Here is a 25310-nt window from a genome sequence, read left to right on the forward strand (position 1 = left end):
AAGTGCACTTTAATTTTTGTAAGTAATTGTTATATTTTGTAACCACAATTATATCTTCTTCCCCAGTGACCTCTTATTCAATGCTTTTTTTAATAATAATTTCCTTAAATACACTTAGATTGTCTGGTGCTGTGGTGTAGTAGGCTAAGTCTCCATTTGCATTGCTGGCATTCCATATGGGTGCCAGTTTGTATCCTGGTTGCTCCACCTCCAATCCAGCTCTCTGCTTAAGGCCTGGGGAAGCAGTGCAAGATGGCCCAAGTGCTTGGGCCCCTGCACCTGTGTGGGAGACCTGGAGGAAGCTCCTGCTTTACAACTGGCCCAATTCTGGCCATTGTGGCCACATGGGGAGTGAGCTAGTGGATGGAAGGTCTTTTTCTCTGCCTCTTCCTCTGTCTGTAATGCTACTTCTCAAATAAATAAATCTTTTATAAAAAAAAAAAATTAGTAAAAGAGGTCCAGAAATATCAAATACAGTTCACATCTACAATTTTGATTGAGTCCATCACTACTGTAACTGTTATCATTTCCCCTGACATCATAGTTCAGTGATATAATAGAGGTGGTGTCAAAATTTCCACCAATGAATTTTAAAATGAGAAAGTGAACACAAAGTATAATGAAAAGTTAGAAAATTATATTTTATCTGTGAAGGCTGCTACAAACCTAAAATAGATGTGGAGATGGGACTCTGGAATCAAAAAGACTCCAGCTCTGCACAAACAAGGGACACCCATTTCCCAAGAGCTCGTGAGAGCAGCCTTCACGGCTTTAGTCCATCTGCCACTGGAACCCCAGAAAAATATTCCCACCTGGATCTGAACTTGCAGTTTTCATTATTGCTTCCGTATCCTACTTATTCCTTGTATTTTCCCATCTTCTTACATAGTACACAGCCCCCACACTCTTATTTACAAACATTCATAGTCCTTACATCTTTTTCACTTAGGATAATGAAGTTTCAGAATTAAAAGCTTATAACTATTTTACTTTCTTCAGTAAAACATTTAGCACCATTCTTGCTAATGTCATGGAAATGTGAAGAAACCACAAATGAAAATGAGTTGCCTAGTTACAAATTATGCCATAAAACAAAAGCAATAACTTAACAGCAAACATATGCTTACATGTATAATTATATCAGAATAGTAGTTTGACTTCCAGTTCACCCCATTAATAGAAATTCCCATAACAATTCCTAGGAACACATGCTGAAGTATTTAAAGGTGAAATGTTATGTCAGTCACTCTCAAATGGCATAACAAAAAAATAAAAAAGCGTGTTTTTCCCTATGCGTGCCTACGCGTACACAGAGACAGATCAGACATAAAGCTAACAGGCAAAATGTTCATTGGTAAATCTCAGCAAAGGTTATATGGGGATTCTTGTTTTAAATGTTGTCTACACCTCTATAGGTCTGAAAATATCCAAAATGAAAAAGCAGATGGGGCCAGCGCTGTGGTGCAGCGGGTTAAAGCCCTGGCCTGAAGCGCTGACATCCATATGGACGCTGGTTCTAGTCTCTGCTGCACCTCTTCCAATCCAGCTCTCTGCTATAGCCTGGGAAAGCAGTAGAAAATGGCCCAAGTCCTTGGGCCACTGCACCCATGTGGAAGACCTGAAAGAAGCTCCTGGCTCCTTCGGATCGGTGCAGCTCCGGCCATTGGGCCATCTGGGGAATGAACCAGCGGATGGAAGACCTTTCTCCGCCTTTCCTTCTATGTAACTCTGACTTTTAAATAAATGAATTAATCTTTAAAAAAAAAAAAAAAAAGGAGAAAGACACGACTCGAAATCTATTTTTCTTTCATATGTGCAACAATTATAAGTTATAGCTAAGAACTATCTGAATTTTGGGCCGGCACTGTGGCTCACTTGGTTAACCCTCCGCCTGCGGTGCCAGCATCCTCTATGGGCACCGGGTTCTAGTCCTGGTTGCCCCTCTTCAAGTCCAGCTCTCTGCTGTAGCCTGGGAAGGCAGGGGAGGATGGCCCAGGTGTTTGGGCGCCTGCACCTGCATGGGAGACCTGGAAGAAGCGCCTGGCTCCTGGCTTTGGGTTGGCACAGCACCGGCCGTAACAGCCATTTGGGGAGTGAACCAAAGGAAGGAAGACCTTTCTCTCTGTCTGTCCCTCTCACTGTCTATAACTCTAACTGTCAAAAAAAAAAAAAAAAAACCTATTTGAATTTTGAACAATTTAGGCAGTCACTAATAAATTCTAAATTCTGAAAAACAGGGGAAAAAATGAAGGGCCAGCACTGGAGGCAGTAGCTTAATCTGCTGCGCCACAGTGCCAAGTTCAAGCCAGCTACTCTACTTCTGATCTGGCTCCCTGCTCATGTGCCTGGGAAAGCACCAAAGGATGGCCCAAGTGCTTGGGCCCCTGCACCCACATGGGAGACCCAGATGAGGCTTCTGGCTCCTGGTTTTGGCCTGGCCCAGTCCTGGCTGCTGCAGCCCTTTGGGGCATGAGCTAAAGAATGGAAGATCGATCTTTCTGTGTCCACCTCTCCCTCTCTAACTGTGCCTTCCCAATAAATAAATAAATCTTAAATAAAATGAAATAAAACTATTTTCGATTATTTTTCACTTGTGCTATTGCATAACTCTTTTCAAAGGTATGAAGCTTATAAATACTCACTATCCTCTCCTGGACAAGGCATTCCAGGACGTTCTGGTACACAAGGGAATACTGAAAGGAAATAAACTAAAATTAACAGCATATTTAAACACTCAAATTACACAGACCTAAAAGTAATCCAAATTTTAAACGGCCTCTCTCTTTTGGAACAAGATATTAGCATAAAGTCTGTATTATCTGTCGAAGATATCCATTTCACCAAGGCTATATAAAGGAAGTTTTCATGGAAACAAACCTATCTACAGACAATGTATCAAAAGTTCAATCAGTAATTCCAGTCCCTGTTATATCACTATTTTTAAATTAACTATTATTTTTTAAATCTTTGTTGTAGTGACACATTTGCTACAACAAAGAATTACAAAAATTGCACACAAATATGGAACATAAAACATTAGAGGGGTGGGCACTTCACGCAGGTTAAGCTGCTATTTGGGATGCCTGTATTTCATACTGAGTGCTCGTTCAAGTCCTGGCTACTCGCTTCCAATCCAGCTTTCTGCTAATGCATCTTGGGAGGCAGCAGATGATGGATCAAATGGCTTGGGCCTATGCCACCCAAGATCTGTGAGATACCCAGATGGAGTTCCAGGTCCCTGGCTTTGGCCTGGTTTAACCCTGCCGTCGTGGGCATTTGGGGAGTGAACCAGCAAATGGAAGCACTCTGTCCCTCTCTCTCTGTTGCTCTGCTTTTCAAATCTATGTAAATAAACAGTTTTTAAAATTACAGTTTTTGGATGATGTATACTCAATTTAAAAATAAATTAACAACAGGAAGAATACCAAAATCTTAAAAATGAGTTTACTTTAGAAACTATAAATTGACATACTAATTTAAGCTATTTTTATAATAGGTAGAATACAAAGCAATAGGAAATTTATGAAGTTAATATTGTAAAGGACACACGTTAATAAAGAGCAGAGCAGGAGCTGGAATTGTAGCATAGAAAGCCATCACCTACAACACCAGCATCCCATGTGGGAGCTGGATTGAGTTCTGGTTGCTCCACTTCTGATCCAGCTCCCTGCTAATGGCCTGAGAAAAGCAGAAGATGGCCCAAGTGTTTGGGCCACTGCTACCTATGTGGGAGGCCAAGATGAAGTTCCTGGCACCTTGCTCAGGCCTGGCCTAGCACTGGTCGTTGCAACCATCTGGGGCATGAACCTGTACATGGAAGATCTGTTTTTCCTTTTCTCTCTGTAACTCTGACTTTAAAAATAAACAAATAAATCTTTTAAAGAATAAAATAAAGAGCAGAGTATAGGAAGTATAGTTCCTAATATTTTATATTTTAAAATCTGAGATAGAGGGGCCGGCGCTGTGGCACAGCAGGTAAAGCAGCAACCTGCAGTACCGGCATTCCATATGGGCGCCAGTTCGAGACCCGGCTGCTCCACTTCCGATCAAGCTCTCTGCTATGGCCTGGGAGAGCAGTAGAAGATGGCCCAAGTCCTTGGGCCCCTGCACCCGCGTGGGAGACCCGGAAGAAGCTGCTGGGTCCTGGCTTCAGATGGGCTCAGCTCCGGCCATTGCAGCCATCTGGAGAGTGAATCAGCGGATGGAATACCTTTCTCTCTCTCTCTCTCTCTTTCTCTCTGCCTCTCCTTATCTCTGTGACTTTCAAGTAACAACAACAACAAAAAAGGCTGAGATAGAAGCTAACTTCTTTTTTTTCTTTTTTCAAGATTTTATTTCTTTTATTTGAGAGGTAGAGTTACAGACAGTGAGAGGGAGAGACAGAGAGAAAGGTCCTCCTTCCATTGGTTCATTCTCCAAATGGCCGCCAACGGCTGGAGCTATGCTGATCCAAAGCCAGGAGCCGGGCACTTTTTCCTGGTCTCCCATGTGAGTGCAGGGTCCCAAGGACTTGGGTCATCTGCTGCTCTCCCAGGCCATAGCAGAGAGCTAGATTGAAGTGGAGCAACCGGGACTTGAACTGGTGCCCATATGGGATGCCGGTGCACCACAGGTGGAGGATTAACCTACTGCGCCACGGCGCTGGCCCTAGAAGCTAACTTCTGAAATCAAATCTAGGACATAACATAAAAAGCAATAAAACAAAAGGTGTTCATACCATTGATCAATCATTGCTTCAAGCATTTCTAATTTTATTCTAGCAGGAGATTATCAAAACACTAGATAGTTTCTGAAGTTCACTGAGATCTCAACAAACTATCTTAAATTTGCTGTGAAGCACTGAGAGATCACATTTTAATACCCAGGAAGGCAACACAGATGACAAATTTCCCAAGATTACAAGAAGTATATTGATTTTACTTTCCCTAGCATCTGAGAAACTACTGAATGAGGACAAGTGCACAGAAATTAAGAAAATGACATCAGGGTATAGGTGTTTGATTCAGCAGTTAAGACTCTGCTTGGGACACCAAAACCCCACACTGGAGAACCTGGCTTCAAATCTCCACTCCAGGGGCCAGCACTGTGCACAGCGGGTTAGGGCCCTGGCCTGAGGCACCAGCATCCCTAATGGGCGCCGGTTTTGGTCCCGGCTGCTCCTCTTCTGATCCGACTCTCTGCTATGGCCTGGGAAAGCAGTGGAAGATGGCCCAAGTCCTTGGGCCCCTGCACCCACATGGGAGACCCAGAGGAGGCTCCTGGCTTCGGATCAGCGTAGCTCTGGCCATTGCGGCTATCTGGGGTATGAACCAGTGGATGGAGTACCTCTCTGTCTCTACCTCTCCCTGTAACTCTTTCAAATAAATAAAATAAAATCTTTTAAAAAAAAACAATCTCCACTCCACTACCGATTCCAGTTTCCTGCTAATAAACACCCTGAGAGACAGCAGTAATGGCTCAAGTAGTTGGGTCCCTGCCACCCACAAGGCAGAATTTAATTGAGTTCTAGGCTACAGCTTTGGCCTGGCCTATCCCTGGCTGCTTAAGGCATTTGGGGAGTCAATCAGTGGATGGGAAACCTCTATCTCTCTTTCAAAAAACAAAAATAAAAAAAAGATTGAAATAGTAAATGACAGCTGGCGCCGTGGCTCAATAGGCTAATCCTCCACCTGCGGCGCCAGCACCCCAAGTTCTAGTCCCGGTTGGGGTGCTGGATTCTGTCCCGGTTGCTCCTCTTCCAGTCCAGCTCTCTGCTGTGGCCTGGGAAGGCAGTGGAGGATGGCCCAAGTGCTTGGGCCCTGCACCCGCATGGGAGACCAGGAGGAAGCACCTGGCTCCTGGCTTTGTATCGGCGCAGCGCGCCGGCCGTGGCAGCTATTTGGGGGGTGAACCAATGGAAGGAAGACCTTTCTCTCTGGCTCTCTCTCTCACTGTCTAACTCTGCCTGTCAAAAAAAAAAAAAAAAAAAAAAAAAAGAAAGAAAGAAAGAAAGAAAGAAAGAAAGAAAGAAAGAAAGAAAGAAAGAAAGAAAGAAAGAAAGAAAGAAATAGTAAATGACATTAAGATTATGCTGAAAAATGGTCAAGAAGGAGCAGGTGTGGCACAGTGAGTTATGTCACTGACTGGGATGCCCATATTCCATATCAGAGTGCTAGGTTTAAGTGTAGGAACATCTACTTCTGATCCAGCTCCCTGCTAATGGACCTGGGAAAGCAGCAGAAGATGGTCCAAGTACACGGAACCCTGCCACCCATATGGGATTCCCAGATGGAGTTCCTGGCTCTGGACTTCAGCCTGGCCCAGCCAACCTTAGCTGTTGTAGGCACCTGGAGATGGAATCAGTACACTGAACATCTCTCCTCCTCTGTCATAAGTTAATTTTTTTTTAAAGATTTATTTATTTATTTGAAAGGCAGTTTCAGAGAAAAGGAAAGACAGAGAGAAACAGACAGATTTTCCATCTGCTGGTTAACTCCTCAAATGGCTGCAATAGCTGGGGCTGGGCCAGGCCGAAGCTAGGATCCAGGAGCTTCTTCCAGTTCTCCCACGTGGGTGCAGGGGCCCAAGCAGTTGGGCCACCTTCTGCTGCTTTCACAGGCCATTAGCAGAGAGCTGGATCAGAAGTGGAGCAGCCAAAACTTGAACTGGCACCAGTATGGGATGCAGGCATCCCAGCAACAGCTTAACCTACTACCTCACAATACCAGCCCCATAAGTAATTCTTTAAAAAGCAACATTATCAAGAATAAAGTTATTTTTAAAAACATGTATCTCCAAAAGTATACAAAACAATTATTCCTTTACCATGAATCAAGAGTTCAGAATCCTTGTTTAGCTCATAAAGCCTAAAGGCTTCTTCTAACTCCAACTGAGATGATACTGTACACGGGTCTCCTAAAAAACACAAAAAGTAAAGTTCACTTTTTAAAATCTTCAATGTGATATTAGTAAACAAATTTCACAATACAATATTTGGGAAATATTTGACAAGGACAAATTTTACACAATTCTGTTCTCTAAAGTATGTGATATAACTTCAGTTTCCATTCTATAAAATATAACATGAGTTTCACAGACACTAAATTTTAAACATACAAAACCATTTTGTTCTTAATATTGTGCATATTAAACAGCTAGCAAACAGAATATTGACCACATTATGAATTGTCACTGTGGGGACAAGCACTGTGGCACTGTGGGTTAGGCTACTGCTTGGGACACCTGCGTATCATTGTAGTGCCGGGGATCAAGTTAAACCTCCACTTTCCAACCAGTTTCCCACAGATGCATACCCTAGGAAGTGGCAGGTAACAGCTCAGGGACTTGGCTCCCTGTCACTCACATTAAGTTCCTGACTCCCAGCTTCAGTGGGCTTTTAAGGAGCAAACCAGCAGGTGAAAGATCTCTATATCTTTCTTTCTGTCACTCTGTCTTCCAAATAAATAAGCAAACTTAAGAAAAAAAATTGTCACTGTGAGGGGGGGCACCGTGGAGCAGCAGATTAAGCTGTTCCTTGAAATGGAGCATCCCCATATTGGAGTGCCAGTTTAAGTCCCCAATACTCCCCAATTAGAATCCAGCATCCTGTTAATGTACCTGGGAAGGCAATAGATGATATCCAAGTAGTAGGGTCCCTGCTACCCATGTGAGAGACCTGGATGGAGGTTTTGGGCAGGCTTAGCCCCAATTGTTGCAGGCATTTAGGGAGTAAACAAGTAAATGGAAGTTCTTTCTCTCTCTCCCTCTCCTTGTCACTCTTTCTGATATATAAATTCATTTTTAAAGAGTTATTTATTTGAAAGACAGAATGAGAGAGAGAGAGAGGTCTTCTGTCTGCTGGTTCACTCCCCAAATGGCTACAATGACCAGGCTGGGCCAGGAGCCAGGAGATTCCTCCGGGTCTCCCATGTGGGTGCAGGGGCCCAAGCCTTCCCAGGTGATTATTAAGGAGCTGGACTGGAAGTGAAGCAGCCAGGACTTGAGCCATTGCCCATATAACTGCACCACAGTGGGGCCCAATCCATTTTTTAAGCACTACTGTCACTGTTACATGACTAATGAATATGGTCAAGAGCAAACTTCCAGCTGATTCTTTAAAAGAGGAAGTAAAAGTAGTTCCAGTGCCACTGATGTAATCATTGGTTGGCTTTATTTCCTTCACACGAGAGCCTATTCAAAGGAATCACAGGAGATTCCTGAAGCAGTCTGGCCTGAAGAATGGTCCTACTTTGCTGCTTTCAGTGTAAAGGAATAGTTCTAGTAAACATACTCCATGCAAGAGAGGGGGAGGAAGAAGCACCTCCCTTAACTAGCCAAGGAATGGAGTCATTGGTGTCCACTGAGGTGGGACATCTCTCTGGACAATGACATTCCACAATGAAAAGTCACTGACAGCAGAGTTGTAGCTGAACTGAGTTGTCTGCTCTATTATTCTCTTGCTTATTTCTGTGTTTACACCAAACATTACTACATATTAGATGCCATCAATCCAATCCAAACCCTGGCTACTACCATCTGAGAGAAGAAAATAGTCTTCTCCTTTCCACCAGTCTCAAAAAAAAAAAAAAACAGTTCTCTACCCTCAACTCCAACTTGGCCACACAATCCTTACTTCCTGTGTCTCCTCTGGGCACTACCGACTTTGGTCCTTAACTAGAGATTTTTTTTAATTTATTTGACAGGTAGAGTTATAGACAGTGAGAGAGACAGAGAGAAAGGTCTTCCTTCCATTGGTTCACTCCCCAAATGGCCGCTATGGCCAGCACTGTGCCAATCCGAAGCCAGGAGCATTGTGCTTCTTCCTGGTCTCCCATGCGGGTGCAGGGGCCCAAGCACCTGGGCCATCCTCCACTGCTCTCCCGGGCCATGGCAGAGAGCTGGACTGGAAGAGGAGCAACTGGGACTAGAACCCAGCACCCATATGGGATGCCGGCGCTGCAGGTGGAGGATTAACCAAGTGAGCCACGGCGCCAGCCCCTAGAGATCTTTTCAGAATCATATTCACTTTGTTGTTGAACAGCAACCAGACTCTCAGTCCAAGATAGAGTGGGACTTGTCTCAAAGGGAGTCGTGGGTGTGGCTTATAAAGGAATAGTGTACAACTGGATAGACAAGAAGTCCACAATGTCCGAAATAGAGAACTGTGGGTCTGCAACTTTGCAAAAGACAGTGAAGATAGCTACTAAACCGCAAACACATGACCATTATGTAAGAAAAAGAAAGAATAACACAGGTGAAGCCAAGAGCCATGGAAAACCACTCCCAGAGAACAGGACTGGATTTTTTTTTAAAAGATTTATTTTATTTATTTGAAAGACAGAGTTAGAGAGAGAGGTAGAGACAGAGAGAGAGGTCTTCCATCTGCTGGTTCACTTCCCAGATGGCTACAATGGCTGGAGCTGCACCGATCCAAAGCCAGGAGCCTCTTCTGGGTCTCCCACATGGGTGCAGGGGCCCAAGGACTTGGGCCATTTTCTACTGCTTTCCCAGGCCATAGCAGAGAGCTGGATCGGAAGAGGAGCAGCCGGTACTAGAACCAGCGCCCATATGGGATGCCGGTGCTTCAGGCCAGGGCTTTAACCCACTGTGCCACAGCGCCGGCCCCAGGACTGGATTTTAATAAAGGAATTGGCAATAGGTCGCCAGCTGTATTTCAGAATTAGTACTGAACAGCGACCATCACACATATTTCTCACCTACTCTTCCTTCCTCTACGAACTGGACTATTTAAGTTCTCCTGTCCCTACCTTGTTATTCTGTTTCTATACAGAACTACAAAAGCAGGAATCAAAGAGCCTCATCCAATAACCAGACCAGTTTTAGGTGACAAGATCTTGAACTCTGAGATTTTTAGGACTTTGTACAAGGAAGGAATCTTAATTTGTGGCTAGAGCACAAACTGCAGGCCACAAACTATCACTCCTCCCACAGAAGGGGCACTTCATTTCTTATCCTCCTGAACCTGGACAGGCCCTGTCACTACCTGATTCTAGATGACAATTTTCTAGAAGAATTAATTGCTTAAAAAGTGTGCCTGTTTACAACTTGGACAACCAGGGACAGTGTTTGAAGTGCAGCAAGTTAAGCCGGCGCCGTGGCTCAATAGGCTAATCCTCCACCTTGCGGCGCCGGCACACCGGGTTCTAGTCCCGGTTGGGGCGCCGGATTCTGTCCCGGTTGCTCCTCTTCCAGGCCAGCTCTCTGCTATGGCCAGGGAGTGCAGTGGAGGATGGCCCAGGTGCTTGGGCCCTGCACCCCATGGGAGACCAGGAAAAGCACCTGGATCCTGGCTCCTGCCATCGGATCAGCGCGGTGCGCCGGCTGCAGCGGCGGCCATTGGAGGGTGAACCAACGGCAAAGGAAGACCTTTCTCTCTCTGTCTCTCTCTCACTGTCCACTCTGCCTGTCAAAAAAAAAAAAAATAAAATAAAAAATAAAAAATAAAAAATGAAGTGCAGCAAGTTAAACTTCTGTTTGCAATGCCAGCATCCCATATCGGAGTATCAATTTGAGTCCTGGCTGTCCCACTTCTGATCCAGCTCCCAGCTAAAATAAGCAGTGGAGATAACCCGAGTGCTTGGGCCCCTGCCTCCCATGTAGGAGACCTGGATGAAACTTCTGGCTACTGGCTTTGGCCCAGCCTCAGTTGTTGCATCAATGTGGGAAGTGAACTAGCAGATAGATTTCTCTCTCCATCCCACCCTAACACTCTGCCTTCAAGTAAGTAAATAAATAAATCCTGCAAAACATTTTTTTTTTTTTTACAGATTGTATTTATTTGAGAGGTAGAGTTAAAGAGAGAGGGAGAGACACAGAGAAAGGTCTTCATTCCCCAAATGGCCGCAACAGCTGGAGCTAGCTGGGCAGCTCTGAAGCCAGGAGTTTCTTCCAGGTCTCCCACGTAGGTGCAGTACTTGGGCCATTTTCCACTGTTTCCTCAAGCACATTAGCAGGGAACTGCATCAGAAGAGGAGCAGCTGGGACATAAACAAGTACCTATATGGGATGCCAGCACCACAGGCAGAGGCTTAGCTTACTATGCCACAGCACTAGCCCCTGAAAAAAGTTTTTTAACTTGGACAACTAATCCAAATTGCCCTCCAAAAAGGTTATGGCATATACATTCAACAGTGTATCTTTCTTAACTCCCTACAGATAATTATTATGTTTTAAATATTTCATCAGATAGGTGAAAAGGGATTTATTTTTCTATTTTTAATTTCTTTAATCATTAGTGACCATTGAGCTTTTTTGTTACTTACGAATTGACTATTTTTACCTCTATGAATAGGTTGTTCATCTATTTATTTTGACTTATTTATTGTATACTAAAGATAATTTTTTGTTGTAAATATCACAAATTTTTTTTCTCCCAGTTGTTACTACTCTTGCTTTTTTATTATAATAAATTGTTTTTATTTATCTGAAAGGCAGAGTCAGAAAGAAAAAAAAAAATCTTTTATCTGCTAGATCACTCTCCAAATGGTCACAATGGCCTGAACTGGACCAGTCAAAAGCCAGGAGCCTAAAACCCCATTAAGGGCTCCCATGTGGGTGGCAGGGGTCTAAGTACTTGGGCCATCTTCAGCTGCTCATTAGGAGGAAGCTGAGTTGGAAACAGAGCAACCGGGACTCGAACTGGCATTCACGTATGATGCCAACGTCAGAGGTTGGCTCACCACCTGTGCCACAACATCAGCTCCTTCTTGTGTCTTTAATTAGACTAAAATTTTTGACATATATAATTAGAAAGTCTTCCCTTTACAATTTGTTTTTCAGAACTTTCCTGTTTATTTTTTCAGACGAAGTTTTTTCCATATTTTTAAGAATCCTTTTGGAAATTTGAGGGGATGAAGTTCTATTGGAGCTGTTGGTTGAAATGTAGGCCAGGTAAATACCTGCTTTCAATATGTACTTAGAGATTGGTACTTTTGAATAACCACAAGGAAGCAGAAAATAATACTTAATCATGGACATCATTTGTATTCAAATGTACTTTGTTTTTCTTGGACTGAATGTCTTCAGTTCAAGTATTATCTTTTCTGGCCAACTGTTTAATGCCTGATAAAGCTGGATGCAGAACTCACAAGTAAAACATTCCATGCAGAGTCATCAAGAAACAAAGCTCAGCAGAAAACCTATTTCCCAAAGCCCACTCATATCCTAAAACAGGAATACACACAAAGTAAGAGCTGTGCAGTGCAGTGAATTTCAAAGTAATGAAATCTGCCCATTAGCCAGCAACTTGCTCATTTTTCCAATGTATCTACATTTTTTTCACCTATAAAAAGCAAATTAGAACATTAAACCTAAAGTTTAGTAAATATGCAAGATCAGAGAACCTGACAAGATGTAGAACATGCCACTCAGATATAGCATAATTATATTTAGTTAGTTCCATATAAGGCTGAATTCAGTGCCCCACATTTGGAAGAACCAACATAGCCTAAAACCAAAGCTGGCAACCTTAGATACGACTACCACATTCTTCTGGATGTTTTTCACAAAGACCCTCACTCTGTGGCCATCAGGCCCTTCTTGCTGCTACTCTTAGCCTGCATACTGGGTTCAGAACACATAAACCACTTGGAACAATCACGGTTCTCCATATTTGAAAGGGTGACACTGCTTAAAATGTAGGCTTGCAGAAATTTCCAAGGATGCCATGACATTTATGTGATCTAGGCCCAACAAAAACAGGAGATTTCCATCTTGTTGCTTCCTTTTTCTAGGAGGTAGTTACAGGGTAAATGAAATCCCACGAAGCTGCCTTTCTTTGAAATCCACTTCAGGAGAGATGGGGTAACAGGACTGAATCCTCCCTTACAAAACAACAGAATGCTGGATAAAGTAAATTAACTAATACTGGAAATCGAGTAGCGAAGGATCAACTGTATCCAACTAATTACATCAAAGAAAAGAGCTCAAAAATATCTGCAGTAAAATATATTCAAAACTCAATAAGGCAGGGGCCTGCACAGTGGCACAGCAGGTTAAGCCACTTCCTGCACTGCTGGCATCCTATATGGGAGCTGGTTTAAATCTAGCTCCCTGTTAATGGCCTGGGAAAAGCAGCAGCAGGTGGCCCAAGTCCTTGGGCTCCTGCCACCCAGGTGGGAAACCCAAAAGAAGCTCCTCGCCCCATAGCTTTGGCCTGGCCTTTGCAGCCATTTGGAGAGTGAACCAGTGGATGGAAGACCCATCTCTCTCTCTGTCTCTACTTCTCACTCTAACTCTGCCTTTCAAATAAATAAATAAATCTTTTTTTTTTTTTAAAAAAAAGGGCATAATCTAAAAAAATATAAGTAGTCATGTGAAGCAGGAAAAGTATTACCCATAATGAGAAAAAGAATTTGACTCCAAATTGACCCAGATGAAAAAATCTGTGTAACTCTTTTAATAACTTTAATATTTAAAACTATGTCTGATATGATAAAAAAAAAAAAACTACAATACTGGGTATTTTAAGTAAGCAAGGAAGAAATTCTAAAGATCAAACTGAACTTATACAAATAAAATAGCCAGTGTCGGAAATTTAAAAATATATTAGATGTCTGGCTGCTCCACTTCCAGTGCAGTGGAAGATGACCCAAGTGCTGGGGTCCTTGCACCCCTGTGGGAGACCCAGAGGAAGCGCCTGGCTCTTGGCTTTGGTATGGCCCAGATCTACCTGTTGTGGCTATTTGGGGAGTGAACCAGTAGGTGGAAGATTTTTCTCTCTCACTCTAAGTCCGCCTTTCAAATACATTTATTTTAAAAAAACAAAAAACACACTAAATGGAATGAATGGCAGATTAGAAAGACATTGTCAAAGGAAAGTAAACTTGAAGATACAGGAATAAAACTATCCAAAAATAAAATACAGAGAAAAACACTGTGGGGGGGGGGGGAAGGTGAGCCTTAAGACAACTCCAGGAAGCCTAAAATTTGTATTTGAGCTTCCCAAGGAGCTGGCACTGTGGCATAGTGGGTAAAGCTGCCGCCTGCAGTGCTGGCATCCCATTTGGGCACTGGTTCAAGTCCTGGCTGCTCCACTTCCGGTCCAACTCTCTGCTATGGCCTGGGAAAGCAGTGGAAGATGGCCCAAGTCCTTGGGCCCTTGAACCCATATGGGAGATCTAGAAGAAGCTTCTGGAACCGGGCTTCAGATTGGCACAGCTCCGGCCATTGTGGCCATCCGGGGAGTGAACCAGCGGGTGGAAGACCTCTCCCTCTCCCTCTCCCTCTCCCTCTCCCTCACCCTCTCCATCTCCCTCTCCGCCTCTGCCTCTCTCTAACTCTGCCTTTTAAAAAATAAATAAATCTTGAAAAAAAAAAAAAAAGATTCCCTAAAGGAGAGGGGCTATCACCAAAAAAAAAAAAAAGAGAGAGAGAGAGAGAGAGAGATAATGGCCAAAAACTTTCCAAATTTAATCAAAACTATAAATTCACAGATCCAAGATGCTCGACACAACTCATGCACAAGAAAGAAACAAAGAAAAGTACATTAAGGCCCACCATCATTATCAAATTGCTTGAAAGGAGTGACAAAGAGAAAAATCTTTAAAGTAGCCAGAGAGGGGCTGGCATCGTGTGGCTACCACTTGCTACATCGGCATCCCATGGTTCAAGTCTGGCTGCCTTCTAATTGGGGAGCAAAGGCAAACTCTTCAGGTATTATCAGGCACAGACCTTTAGAAAGGTCTTAACTTGCTGATCCTCAACTTCCATAAGAACTCCTTACTAAAACCAATGTGCAAAGGACGTGCCTGGGCACGTTCATAGCACTTGTATTTATGGCAGTCAAAACCGGGTAATAACCCAATGACCAATAATAGGTGAGTGGACAAATTACGGTATAGACCCAGAATGGAATATCACTAAGAAAAAAGAAATAGATTTCTGACACATACACCCAAAGCATCTATTGCGGCTGGCACAGCGGCGTAGCAGGTAAAGCCACTGCCTGCAGTGCCGGCATCCCATATGGACACGGTTTGAGTCCCAGCTGCTCCACTTCCGATCCAGCTCTCTGCTGTGGCCTGGGAAAGCAGTACAAGATGGCCCAATTCCTCGGACCCCTGCACCCACGTGGGAGATCCAGAAGACGCTCCTGGCTCCTGGATTTGGATTGGTGCAGCTCCAGGCATTGTAGACAACTGGGGAGTGAACAAGCAGATGGAAGACCTCTCTCTCTCTGCCCTACCTCCTCTGTGTAACTCTAACTTTCAAATAAGTAAATAAATAAATCTTTTTTAAAAAGTATCAATAATTATGCTGAGAGGGGCTGCTGTTGTGGTACAAGTTAAGCCACCCCTTGCTACACTGACAGCCTATTTCAGAGTACCAGTTCAATCCCTGCTGCTCCACTTCCCATGCAGCTTCCCATTACTGCACCTGGGAAGGCGGTGGAGGATGGCCCCCAGTGCTTGGGCACCTGACACACACGTGGGAGACCAGGATGGACTGTCTGTCTCCTGGCTTCTGCCTGGCCCATGTGGCCATTCGGGGCGTGAACCAGTGGATGGAAGATCTTTGTCTGTCTCTCTCACTGTGGTTCTGCCTTTCAAATAAATAAATAAATCTTTAAAAAAAATTACTGTGCTGAGTAAAGGAAACCAGACACCAACCCCTCCCCACAAAGAATATGTGCTGCATGATTCCATGTCCCCAAAAGAGCAGAAAATACAAACTGATCTACAGTAACAGACAGTAGGTTAGTAGCTGCCTGGGGAAAAAGGAACAAGCAGGAGGGAAGAACTGCAAAGGATAGGGAAACATTTGGGAGAAAGGTTATAGGTTCTCTATCTTACTTGTGGGGTTGGTTTTCTGAATACCAACACTCACTACACTGTAAGATTTAGTTTTTTTAATTTGGGCAGCTACTATTAGATCATCCTGAAGTAATTCTTTTTTTTTTTTTTTTAATTTATTTATTTGACAGGCAGAGTTATAGACAGAGAGAGAGAGAAAGGTCTTCCTTCTGTTGGCTCACTCCCCAATGGCCGCTACGGCCAGCGCTGCACTGATCCGAAGCCAGGAGCTTCTTCCTGGTCTCCCATGCGGCTGCAGGAGCCCAAACACTTGGGTCATCTTCCACTGCCCTCTCGGGCCACAGCAGAGAGCTGGACTGGAAGAGGAGCAACCAAGACTAGAACCCGGCGCCCATATGGGATGTCGGCGCCATAGGTGGAGGATTAACCAAGTGAGCCACAGCGCCGGCCCCCTGTAAGATTTTAATATGTATAGTTTGCTCTGTGCCAATTAAACCTCAATAAAGCTTTGTTTAAAAAGTAAAATAAAGGAGGCTGGCAGGTAAAGCTGCCTCCTGCAGTGCCGGCATCCCATGTAGGCACCAGTTCGAGTCCCGGCTGCTCCACTTCTGATCCAGCTCTATGCTATGGGCTGGGAAAGCAGCAGAAGATGGCCCAAGTCACTGGGCCCCGGCACCTGCATAGGAGACCTGGAAGAAGCTCCTAGTTCCTGGCTTTTGGTCAACCCAGCTCCGACTGTTGCAGCCATTAGGAGAGTGGCCTGGTGGATACAAAAAGTCACTCTCACTCTTTCTCTCGTTCTCTCTGTATCTGCTTCTCTGTGAACTCTGCCTTTCAAATAATAAATAAATAAATCTTTAAAAAAAAGTGAAATAAAGACATGAAAAACCTGAATTAATTCATTATCAGAAGACCTCCACTACAAGAAGTATTAAAGGAAGTTCTTTAAGCAGAAGAAAAATTACATTTATTAAAAAATTAGATTGGCGTAGGGGTATTTAGATATGCTTGTTTTTATTGCTGTTGATTTTCACGTTTGGAGCCATAATTTTGTTATCTAAATTAGTGAAGCAACACTGAACAGACATTGAATCAGAAGGTTTTCCCCTATCATTTTTTCTGATATCACTACCACTTTCAGTGTATGGTATGAGTGATCTATTTTACGTCACAACATATCAGCTAACATTACACAAGACCAAAGATATCTGGAAAATATCATATAAGGGAAGCATGTTTGTTGCTATTCTACACCATAGCACCGGCCCCCACAGTTCTCTTTATTTATGTCCTGATGGCTTCAGCAGGTGAGACATGCATATTTCAAATGAGTACAAGCATTCTCTGACATACGGAGAACGCAGTGTTTCTGAATTCTTGGAAGTTAAAGTTCTTGACTTGCATTACAAGATTTGATATGTTCATACAGGGAAAGACTGAGCTTTTTCTGGGTCTCTCACACAGGTGCAGGGGGCCCAAGAAGTTGGGCCATCTTCTACTGCTTTCCCAGGCCATAGCAGAGAGTTGGATCAGAAAAGGAGCAGCCAGGACAGACCAGTGCCCATATGGGATGTCAGTGCTGCAGGCTGGGGCCTTAACCCACTGTGCCACAGCACCAGCCCCTTTAAATAAATCTTCAAAAAAAGAAAAAAAAAAAAAGAAAAAGTAGGTTAAAAAAGCAGGAGGAACAGGTATTAAGCCTAGCAGTTAAGATACCTACACCTATATCAAGGTACCTGGGCATAATTTCTGGTTTCAGTTCCTGACTCCAGCTTCCTGCCAATGCAAACACTGGGTAACAGCAGTGATGGTTCAAGTAACTGGATTCCTGCCAACAGCATGGGAGACCTGGACTGGGTTCCCTGGCTCCTGGTTTTGGCTCCAGCCCAGCTCTCTCTTGGCTCTGCTCCTCAAATTAATAAATTTTTAGAAAATAATTATAAAAAGCAGGAATTATTATTTGAGACTTCATGGATGAACCTAGAGGATATTATGCTAAATGAAAGCAGGCACAGAATAAAAAATACATGAACTCACTTGTATGTGAAATCGAGAAAAGTCAAATTCAGAGCAGTAGAGAACAAAAGGATGGTTACCAGAGGCTGCGGCAAGAGACGGACAGGGTAAGGGGGTCCCTTGGTCACAGGGAATAAAGTTGCAGTGAAAGAGGAGGAGTGCCGGCACCGCGGCTCACTAGGCTAATCCTCCGCCTGCGGCGCCGGCACCCCGGGTTCTAGTCCTGGTCAGGGCGCCGGATTCTGTCCCGGTTGCCCCTCTTCCAGGCCAGATCTCTGCTGTGGCCCGGGAGTGCAGTGGAGGATGCCCCAAGTCTTTGGGCCCTGCACCCCATGGGAGACCAGGAGAAGCACCTGGCTCCTGGCTTTGGATCAGTGTGGTGCGCTGGCCGCAGCGAGCCAGCCGCGGCGGCCATTGGAGGGTGAACCAACGGCAAAGGAAGACCTTTCTGTCTCTCTCTCTCAAACCTTTCTCTCTGTCTCTCTCTCACTGTCCACTCTGCCTATCAAAAAAAAAATAAAATAAAATAAGAGGAATAAGTTGTGGTGATCACTTGCACAGCATAGTGATTATAATTAAAAATGATGTATTCTCTATTTCAAAATGGCTAAGTATGGATTTTAAATATCCTCACGATAAATAAATGATAAATACTTGAGATAGTGGACATGTTAGTTTAATCAATCTACAATGTATACATGTATCAAAACATCACATACAAAGATATACTCATTTTATTTATTTGAAAGGCAAAGTGACAGGGAAAAGGAGCGACAGAGAGAGACATAGAGTTATATTTTTTTAAAATAAGATTTATTTATCTGAAAGTCAGAGTAACAGAGAGACTCTTGATCCATTGGTTCACTTCCCAAATGGCCGCAACAGCCAGGGCTGGGCAAGGAAGAAGCCAGGAGCTTCTTCCAGGTCTCCCACGTGGGTGGTAAGGCCCAAGGACCTGGGTAATCTTCCACTGCTTTTCCCAGGCCATTAGCAGAGAGCTGGATCAGAAGCAGATCAGTGGGGACTCAAACAAGCACCCACACAGGATGCAGGCATCGCAAGTGACAGCTTTACCCACCAGACCACAATGCCGGCCCTTCAAACACAGACTCATATAATGACCATTTGTCAAAAATCAAATGAGCCTTCTCAAAAAGGAGAACTAAAGAGTCTAATAATTAAAAGTCACATTTGTCATTTCTTAATTACCACAAAAGAGTATACTGGAAAGGGCAGAGGATACAATGGTTACAAAATTACTATTCATTTTAAAATGTTTAGTTTGATTAAGTAAATCAGTTATTCAACATCTAAACAATTCAGTAAAACCGGTTTTGAATAAGAAAAACAGCTGATTGTTTTAAATCTGTTTAAAGAGATGAAATAAGCTTATGATCTTTATTTGCTCTGACACAAAATACCACAATTAAATGCTATGGAAAGAGCAGTATCAAAAATAAACAAGGTAAGAAGGATCTCACAGAAATGAACAGACCGGAACGGAGAATTTAACCTTTTACTTAATGAGGGCAAAGGCTGCAGCTCACAGTTTCCCCTAGAAAATTAGAATTCTTAACAGCTCTTCAGGAAGAATGAACTACAAATTGTGTAAAACTGCTTCATCCAAGAACTAGTTTACAATGTGAACTGTAAACTAAAATATGCTATTAGTTTATGGAAAAAAAAAAAAACAGAATAAACAACAACTCTGAATACCCAAGTCTCCAATAACTGAAGTAAAACTAAACCATACAGAGGCTTGCTACTAGTCTTTTATACAATTCACAATTTTTTTTTTTTTTTTTTTGACAGGCAGAGTGGACAGTGAGAGAGAGAGACAGAAAGAGAAAGGTCTTCCTTTGCCGTTGGTTCGCCCCCCAATGGCCACTGCAGCCGGCGTGCTGCAACCAGCGCACCACGCTGATCCGAAGGCAGGAGCCAGGTGCTTCTCCTGGCCTCCCATGGGGTGCAGGGCCCAAGCACTTGGGCCATCCTCCACTGCACTCCCGGGCCACAGCAGAGAGCTGGCCTGGAAGAGGAGCAACCAGGACAGAAGGACAGAATCCGGCGCCCTGACTGGGACTAGAACCCGGGGTGCCGGTGCCACAGGCAGACAATTAGCCTATGTGGTACCAGCCACAAGTATAATTTTTTAAGTGTTTACTTATTTATTTGAAAGGCAGAGTGAGAGAGAGAGACAGAAAAAGAGAGATCTTCCATCTGCTGCTTCATCTCCCAAATGGCTACAACAACCAAGGCTGTGCCAGGCCAAGTCAGGAAGCAGAAACTCCACCCTGGTCTCCTGCATAGGTTGTAGGGGCCATCTTCCACTGCATTCCCACGGCACATTAGCAGGGAGCTGGGTGAGAGGCAGAGCAGCTGGCATTCAAGCCTTCGCCACAACACTGGCCCCACACAAGCTTTTTTTTTTTTTTTTTTTTTAGCACTCTAGTGTTGAGTACAGCTCTAGGTACCAGAGCTCCATAGTGTGGTGAGGAGGGGGAAGACAAGATCTTTGCTATCATACAATAAGAAAGTTTCCTGAGGTGGGCATTCAGCCTAGCGGTTAAGATGTCTGTGTCCCACACTGGAGTACTTTGGTTTGAGTCTTGACTCCAGCTTCCTGCTAATGGAAACCCTGGGAGGCAGTAGTGACAGCTCAAGTAATTGGTTTCCTGTCACCTATGTGGGAGACCTAGATTGATTCCCAGCTTCTGTCTTAGACCTGACCCAGCATCAGCCCCTGTGGACATCTAGGTAGTGAATCAGTGGATGGGGAGCTCTCTCTCTCTCTCTCTCTCTCTCTCTCTCACTTTCTACCTCTCTAATTAAGAAAAATGTAGACTAAGAAGATACAAAGTGTAATGGGGATAAAAAAGGCTCATTGGAGGACATGACATTTGGGTGACGACCAGAATAACACAGTCATGTACAATCCAGGAACAGAATTCTGTCACCAAAGACAACACAAAGTGCAGAGGTACCATAAAAAAATTTTAGTGTATTATCTTTAAACCAAGTTCTCACAATACAAAGAGGTATCCAGTGATTACTGTGTGAGTACAGTTTGAAAAACCAATGATTGAATAAAACCTTAAGTAGCAAATAAATAGTATGAAATGATCAGGACAGGATTAAACAAGAATGACATTATTTCAGGATAAAATATCTTATGAAATGCTAAGCATATGCTATGCATTGTGTTAAATTATAAAGTCTCATTTTCAAGCTGAAGACATATTGTGAGATATCCACATTTATAATTAACCATATTTAAACTGATCTTGTGATACAGTAAGTAAAAAAATGGCTGAATCAATGAAGACACTCAATCTTCTTCATAAAAAGTATAAAACATAAAATACCAAACCAGCACTTCAATTGCTGGATTTGAACAAATGTTAATGACTCATAATATCTGAAACTGGTGAGGGCAAGAGTGAAGGATAGCATCCTTTTTTCTAGTTATGTCATAAATAGATTTAACATTTTTTAAAATGAGTTTTTCTCATTAATGTATATGTTTACAGTATATAGTTTTTTTTTTCTTTTTAAAGATTTTACTTATTTTTTATTTGAGAGGTAGAGTTACAGACAGTGAGAGAGACAGAGAGAAAGGTCTTCTGTTCGTTGGGTCACTCTCCAAATGGCCGCAACGGCCGGAGCTTCACTGATCTGAAGCCAGGAGCCAGAAGCTTCTTCCAATCTCCCACATGGGTGCAGGGACCCAAGGACTTGAGCCATCTTCTACTGCTTTCCCAGGCCATAGCAGAGAGCTGGATTGGAGGAAGAGCAGTCAGGACTAGAACCAGCACCCATATGGGATGCTGGCACTGCAGGCAGAGGATTAACCTACTGCGCCACCACGCCAGCACTGTTTTTTTTTTTTTTTTCTTAGATTTATTTTATTTATTTGAAAGAGTTAAAAAGAGAGGTAGAGACAGAGAGAGAGAGAGGTCTTCCATTTGCTGGTTCACTTCCCAAACAGCTGCAAAGCTAGACCTGAGCCAATCCAAAGTCAGGAGCTTCTTCTGGGTCTCCCACATGGGTACAGGTGCCAGAGGACTTGGGCCATCCTCTGATGCTTTCGCAGGCACATTAGCAGAGGCTGGATTGGAAGTGGAGCAGCCGGGACTCAAACCAGCACCCATATGGGTTGCTGGTGCTGTAGGCCAGGACAGTGAGCCAGACCCTATGGTATATAGTTTTGATACATGTACACATTACAGAATGCTAAACCAAGCTAATATAAATGCATTACATCACATTCTTATCATAAGGCTTAACTTTAAAAAAGATTTATTCATTTATTTGAAAGAGTTACACAGAAAGAGAAGGAGAGGCAGAGAGAGAGAGGTCTTCCATCTGCTGGTTCACTCCCCAATTGGCTACAATGGCCGGAGCTGTGCTGATCTGAAGCCAGGAGCCTGGAGCTTCTTCTGGGTCTCCCACGTGGGTGCAGGGGTCCAAGGACTTGGGCCATCTTCTACTGCTTTCCCAGGCCATAGCAGAGAGCTAGATTGGAAGCGGAGCAGCCATGACTTGAGCCAGCACCTATGTGATGCTGGTGGCGGCTTTACCTGCTATGCCACAGCACTGGCCACAACTTAGCTTTAACTTTTTTAAAGCTACCAATTTTTTTTTTTTAATGATGAATTCTCAGAACATGAATGTTCTGCAAATTTGCGACACAGAGGGCGGGCATTTTGGAAGCAGGTAAAGCTACTCGTGACGCTGGCATCCCCCACCAGAGTGCTGGTTTGAGTCCCAACTTTTTTGCTTCTAATCCAGCTCTTGGCTAATGTGCCTAGGAAGGCAATTCTTCAGCCCTGCCACCTACATGGGAGACCTTGAAGAAGCTCCTGGCTCCTGCTTCAGCCTGGCCCAGCCCTGGCCATTGTAGACATCTGACGAATGAACCAGCAGATGGAAGATCTCCATTCTTTCTCTGTCACTCTGCCTTCCAAATAAAACTTCTAAAAAAATGCATTTGAGTTTACCTATAGTTTGGAATTAGGATAATGTCTCTCAAGAGCTCTTTATACTCATATCATGGAAAACAGAAATGACATCAAATATCATGGCATTCTTTAATATGAAATTCTGGGGTGGGCATTTAGTGCAGCAGTTAAGACATTGCGTAGGTGTTAGGGATGCTATGCAGTATGGTTAACCACTGCTTGGGAAGCCCACATCCCACATTAGAGGGCCTTGGATTGAAACCACTTCTGTTCCTGTTTCCTGCTAATGTGCTTTGGAGGCAGAAAATGATGACCAAAATACTTCAGTTCCTACCACTCTCATGAGAGACCCAGATGGAGTTCCTGGCTCTTGATTTTGGCTTGGCCTGGACCCAGCAATTGTGAGTTTTTAGGGAGTAAACCAACAGATGGAAGACATCTCTCTTACCCTCTTTCTCTGTCACTCTGCCTTTCAAATAAATAAACCTTTAAAAAAATATATCACTTGGGATGCCTATATCCCAGATTGGAGTAACTTGGTTCAAGTCTCAACTCCACTCCTAACTCCAGCAAGTGATGGCTCATGTGCCTGGGTGCTAGCCACCCATATCAGTTTCAAGTTCCTAGTTTTGGTCTGACCCAGCCACAGCTGCTGCACGTATTTGCAGGGAGAATAAATGAATGAAAGCTAGCACTTGTGTTTGCTCGCTCGCTCTCAAATAAATAAAATAAATTTTAAAATGAAATTCTATTTGTATTACAATTAATAGAAAACCATTACACAAACGTAGTGTCTTGAAGTTACCTTTTAACTGCACTTCAGTGGCATTCCATTGTGTAAAATAAAGTTTTAATGTAGTTTGCAAAGACTTTCAGGATCTATTCCTATGCTTCTTAAATTTTAATATTTATACAACTCACCTGTTGATCAAAACTTAGACTCTGATTCTGTGTGGGGTCTGAGAATCCCCATTGCTAATAAATTCCTCAGATCACCTTTTTAGTATCAAGAATCAAGGTTAAGTTCAAACCTTATAACTCCCCACACTTAAGATTCAGTGAGTTACTGTTCTTCCCCACTCAACACAGTCCTCGTATTTCTGTGTCTTTCTATCCTTTATTCTTCAGTCTATATAGTCTCCACCTCAAAAAATGCTACCATTTTAGGTTGGTTCAAACACTGAAGATATTTCAGGCAGATGTAGGTGCTGCTTACTGTGTGTTCTTTGAGGCCCTTATGCATTTATGTTTCAGAATTTATCATGCGTTACGCCCATGTCCTCCTCTCTACCAGACTATGAGTTTGAGGATAGGAAATGTCTACCCTTACAACATATATCAATAAATACTTTCCGATTACAAGCCACTAAAGGTACCAAACTTATGCCATTACTTTAAAATAATGGTTATCACAATCTCTTTAATTCCATAACATTTTCTTAAGACAATATTCAATAAAAAAGTCTCAAATTAAAATATGACAATACTTCTACTCAAAGTTAAAGTAAAATATTCTGCTTCATGAGATGTTTACCTTCCTGCTGAAGAAAGGTTAATTTCACATCATTTTGGAGCAAAAAGAACAAAATGACGACTGTACAATTTGACACTCTTTTTTAAAGAAAAAATAGGAATGGCATTAAATTTCCAATATATCTCTCCTCTTAAATTTATTAGAATTTTATTATACTTTTAAAACAAGTGACAGAGCAGTATCTTACATCGAAAGTTTTATGACTCACCTTCCTCATCTATCCATTTCATGGTAAAAAGCTGTTCATTGTCGAAAGAACACATATCTCGAACCTCACTGCAAAGGCCTTCAAAGGAGATGGAAGGTTCAAAATGTGTTATCATGATATCCCTGAAAAACAAAAGGAGTTTGAAAATGGTTAACACCAACAATGTTCTACATATTACAGAATGTCTGCCAATTTAATGGGACTTCAGCTGTTTTGTGTGTAAACAGCATGCATTGCTTCTTCTTCCAGTAAACCAACTCTGTAAAGTAAAAATACAGATATTAACCTTAATTTGATCTCTCCTCACTCGGGAAGTCCACCCTAGGTGCTCTAAGAGATGTGAGATTCGCTTTAATGTCATTTGTCAGAGGCTTACTCCTTTGTGAAGCATTCTACTCTGCAGGAGAACAGCACAGCTGAAGAGCTCCTGCCCTACATCTAATTGAAATGTCTCAGATGCATCTCTCAAAGAGTCTATCTTTCATCCAAGAGATGGCCCTTCTGCCATGCTGTCACCATTAGTCTTTTTTTTGGACAGGCAGAGTGGACAGTGAGAGAGAGAGACAGAAAGGTCTTCCTTTGCTGTTGGTTCACCCTCCAATGGCTGCCACGGTTGGCGCGGTGCGGCCGGCACACCGTGCCTATCTGAAGGCAGGAGCCAGGTGCTTCTCCTGGTCTCCCATGGGGTGCAGGGCCCAAGCACTTGGGCCATCCTCCACTGCACTCCCTGGCCACAGCAGAGAGCTGGCCTGAAAGAGGGGCAACTGGGACAGAATCTGGTGCCCCGACCAGGACTAGAACCCGGTGTGCCGGCGCCGCAAGGTGGAGGATTAGCCTAC

General features: G+C 43.3%; 1 protein-coding gene across 2 annotated transcripts in view; it reads right to left on the minus strand.

Moving 5' to 3' along the window:
* Window positions 1-25310, minus strand: part of PRKCI (protein kinase C iota) — a 122846-nt gene that overhangs the window by 38569 nt on the left and 58967 nt on the right. For both annotated transcript variants that reach the window (XM_051859127.2, XM_002716402.5), the window contains exons 2-4: window positions 24472-24593; window positions 6805-6894; window positions 2643-2693 (exon numbers count right to left, since the gene is read on the minus strand). In XM_051859127.2, the coding sequence (XP_051715087.1) occupies window positions 2643-2693; window positions 6805-6894; window positions 24472-24593 (263 nt within the window). The remainder of the gene's footprint in view (window positions 1-2642; window positions 2694-6804; window positions 6895-24471; window positions 24594-25310) is intronic.

The sequence above is a fragment of the Oryctolagus cuniculus genome, chromosome 4 (genome assembly GCF_964237555.1).
Source record: "Oryctolagus cuniculus chromosome 4, mOryCun1.1, whole genome shotgun sequence".
NCBI lineage: Eukaryota > Metazoa > Chordata > Mammalia > Lagomorpha > Leporidae > Oryctolagus > Oryctolagus cuniculus.